The sequence below is a fragment of the Fundulus heteroclitus genome, chromosome 4 (assembly GCF_011125445.2).
Source record: "Fundulus heteroclitus isolate FHET01 chromosome 4, MU-UCD_Fhet_4.1, whole genome shotgun sequence".
Lineage (NCBI taxonomy): Eukaryota > Metazoa > Chordata > Actinopteri > Cyprinodontiformes > Fundulidae > Fundulus > Fundulus heteroclitus.
In genome coordinates, this window is record NC_046364.1 from 7,281,575 (window position 1) to 7,285,599 (window position 4,025).

The 4,025-nt window shown below is 37.3% G+C and overlaps 1 protein-coding gene across 1 annotated transcript; it reads right to left on the minus strand.

The window, feature by feature from the left end:
* On the minus strand, positions 1–3,762 carry LOC105931880 (guanylyl cyclase-activating protein 2). Its single transcript, XM_012870765.3, has 4 exons — positions 3,476–3,762; positions 3,238–3,387; positions 1,171–1,279; positions 1–1,090 (listed from the first exon to the last, which is right to left on the minus strand). The coding sequence occupies exons 1-4, from the start codon at positions 3,671–3,673 to the stop codon at positions 963–965; spliced, it is 585 nt and encodes a 194-aa protein (XP_012726219.1). The 5' UTR covers positions 3,674–3,762; the 3' UTR covers positions 1–962.
* Positions 3,763–4,025: the final 263 nt, after the last annotated feature.

Here is a 4,025-nt window from a genome sequence, read left to right on the forward strand (position 1 = left end):
TTTTTAAAAAAGCATTATATTAAGTCATTATTTACACATTGACACTTTGACAAGAAGGCTTTTGATTTGTGTAAAATGCACCATTAGAAATAACTAAACAGGAATGGTGGTAGAATATTTTCGGTGAGTAAATTGAAGCATGGTCGTTAGAAGAGCAGTAACAGTGAAACCAGAGTCATGTACACAAGCCAATAAACATCCTTTTTTTTCTACAATAATTATTGTAATGGGTTGTTATAGTGTGAAAAGCCAAATCATGGTTAACTAATTAAAATGGATGAAAACAATACATTTTTTAACTGGTTAATGTAAAACTAACTGCTCAAACGAAACTGCATAGACGGATGGAAAATGAGATGGCTTTTACTAGCCTGGCCAGGCAGACTGAATTACACGGAGCATAAATCAGTCTGGTAAGGCTCCATTCCATCCGGCCCAAAACAGACCGGACCAATCACAGCGCGGGAGGTGGGACCTTACAATGCATCACTCTCAGCAGCAGAATTACCCATAATGCAGCAGCACTTTTCTGGTGCCATAACAATATTCATAAAGAAACGTCTGTTGCTTGGTGCCTTGGAAAATTCATAATGTGCATGTGAGTACACCATGTACCCTTTTTTTAGACAAAAGCGGCAAAAATGTTATCCCTGGAGAGTTTGCTCGATGGCAGGACATATTTCACAGACTACAAATTGAAAAAAAACAGAATGCGTCGCTTGGAGATTTTTGCGTCACATCCGTAGTTATCCGATTGGTTGTAGCCTGTTGACACTGACCCTGTTGGTCCTGCCTTTGAAATCGGGTCTGCCAGCTCCTTACCAGACTGACTGACGCAGTGCATGTGGCATAAGTCAGCCTGGTTAGCCAGATTAGGCTTTCACCAGATTGGAATAAAAATCTGCCGTGCTTTTGCCATGACTGCATCTGTTTCACATCACACCAAGTATGAATCTGACACATCAGAAATGTGCACTCTTTCTTCTGTTCTCCATAACCCATCCAGCCGGATTCATGTCCAACCTCAACATATTAAGCAACCATGGATCTTGTTGTGCGCCTTTAACAAACTCATCCAAAGTAATGTGACCTGTGAAGTGAGAAAAAGACATGTTTAGTGTGCCCGCCTTGTAGTACCTTTTCTACTATGTTGTGACTCTATTTCCTCACCATCTCTGTCAAAATCAACAGCATCTAATATTCGTTCCACAACCTCATCAACTGTAAGATGGGGTTCGCTCATGTCTTTCTTTGAGTATTTCTTGATCCGATAGATGCTCTGAGTCAATAAATGAAGGGGAAAAAAATGGAACAGGAGAGAAGATATTCAGATAACTTCCTGCAAAGTTAGTATCTGGAACACAATAAATGGTGACAGCAAATCCATATACATATACATATATATACATATAAATATATATATATATATATATATATATATATATATATATATATATATATACACATAATACAAAGTTTTAAAAATAGATATATCATAGTCATCATAGTCAGTGACAAAAGACTCAGATAAACATTCCTGTTTTTGATTCCCCTTACAACACATACCTTGTTCATAATATGAGCCATTTTATATTTACTATATAAATACTACATATGTTTTTTTATTTACTTTGTTATTGATATGCTCAACAATGTCCGTGTTGCCACTTCTAACTACCCAAATGGTGAACACTCAATGCATCCTATAGTTAGAGTTAGCAGTTTTGTTAATCTAATTCCAATCCAGAAAAAAATGTGATTACTGATAAGTATAAAAGTTACCAATATCAAGGTAGATAAATGTTATAAAATTTTAGTGTGTCCAAACTGAAACAACTTTCTGCAATACCATTCCTGGTTTTTAAAGGGTGAATAACATGCAAACTTCACTTTTTTTAGTCCTCAACTACATTATGTTGGGTACTTGGAGTCTCGAGGAATGCAGAAAAGGTTAAGGTAGTCTTTCCAAGAGTAGATATCTTTATATGAATTTTTGGTCATATTGCCCATTAAGTTATGTTTTTTTTAATTACATTTTTTCACTATTACGCCACAACGCTTTGCTGCGGAACTGCTTAACACGGTCGTGAACTTCCAGCTTAACAATTTGGTGAATCCGCCATTTTTATTTCTCTGAGCAATCTTGTAGTCCAAACTCAATGAGGCCGAAACCACAAATGGATAAGTCAAGATGTTTAGTTGTCCTCCCAGAAGACTACTAAAATGGCCAAATGGGGTGGAGTGGAACGCTCTGCATCCCGGAGACGGTGCAGGGTGTGACATGCCATATTTAGATTTAAAGAGACCACACCAAGTTGCTCTCAGACGCACGTCAGTACAAAACAAGCGGGTAAATTAAGGAGGAATTCAGACCAAAGCATTGCAGTTCCACTTTATATATACCACAACTGAATGATTCCAGTGTGAAAAGGAAGAACTGAAAAGCATGACGTGTCTATTTTAACGTAATTTTAAAGCAATCTTAGGAGAAAGGGTTGAGGTTTTTTTTTCAGCTCTTCCGAACATGGTGTTACAGCACTGTCCCTCTCCCACATCTAGCTGCTCAATGCCAAATAGTTTGGGTGTATAAGGACTTCTACTCTTTCCACCTTGAAATAAAGAAATATTTGGCTACTTGAAAATAAAATCTGTTGTAAAGGTCACTGACAGTCATGCTGTGAAACCTAAATTAATGCCACTTATTAGCATTGTTAAGGTAAAGCTGCTTTAAGACTAGAATATTTACTGAGCAGCCTATCTGTAAAGCAGCAGACTTCAAGCTGGTTACCACAGCTTGTACCATTACTGTTTAACCAGCTAAAATCATTTGCATTCTTGTTTTACCCTACAAACATGTCATATTGTAGCAGAAGTAGGACTAACTTCTAGTTATCTGTTTCCAAAAGCAGCAAATAAAACATGTTTGCATGTTTCTTTAAATACCCTAATCTCAACGAAACCTTGCTATTTTATTACTGAATAGTATTATATGGTGAGAATGTCACACGTGTCTAACTACTGACAAGTTTAAATTAGTCAAATTACGTAGATAGATAGATAGATAGATAGATAGATAGATAGATAGATAGATAGATAGATAGATAGATAGATAGATAGATAGATAGATAGATAGATAGATAGATAGATAGATAGATAGGAATGTATCGTGGTAAACTTATGAAAAACCTTTAAGAGGCCATTTAAGCATAACATTTGCATTCTCTTTATGTGACTTACATCAATAATTGACCGCAGCTCATTCCTGTCCACGTAGCCATTACCGTCTTTGTCATACACCTTGAATGACCAGCGTAGTTTATGCTCCAAGTCTCCCCGAAAAACAAGATTCAGTGCTGCTACAAATTCAAGAAAATCGATCGTATTGTCCTAAAAGATGAGTTTAATGAGACAAGTTGTCTTATAATTTAATACAATGAATGACGTGAACTATGACAAGGAGCTGTTGCTTTCTTACCCCATTCTTGTCAAAGGCTCGGAACATATTCTCCGCATAATCAGATGCTTCCCCTGTTGGGTCCACACCAAAGAAACGTTTAAACTCGTGCAAAAACAGTACTCCACTCGGGCACTCCAGCACAAATTTTTTATACATATCCTGAATGGCTTTGACATCAATCTCCTCACAACTCCCTGTTTGCTGTGTTTGCCCCATGGCTAAACAAAGCAGTCCATGTTCAGGCAGCCAGTCAGTTCCACGGCTGAGAGGCCTGACTTGAAATGGACATCTCTTGCTTCTGGGTGTTTTTTGTATAAGCCTTGGGAATCCTCTTCTGGAATCCTCCAGTTTGTTCATGAGCCAAGTGATTAGGATTAGTGACGTAAAACTGTATGTTGAGAAGGTTTCCTTACAGTGGCTCGGTGAGGTTTGGTGTTAAGTCTAGACCTGTGGTCTCCAAATATTTTGCCACATTGGCCAATATTGCCAAGTTAAAAACACTCAGGGGTGACATTTTTTTTATTCTAATTTACAAAAGCAAAATTATTTTAAAGTGAATTCATTTCTT

Bases quoted from the DNA above. Each gene is read 5' to 3' on its own strand.
- LOC105931880 (XM_012870765.3), bottom strand. From the start codon at position 3,673: ATGGGGCAAACACAGCAAACAGGGAGTTGTGAGGAGATTGATGTCAAA. The intron at 3,388-3,475 runs GTAAGAAAGCAA...CTCATCTTTTAG, and splicing joins GAGCCTTTGACAAGAATGGG to GACAATACGATCGATTTTCT. The intron at 1,091-1,170 runs GTGAGGAAATAG...CTCACTTCACAG, and splicing joins TGTTGATTTTGACAGAGATG to GTCACATTACTTTGGATGAG.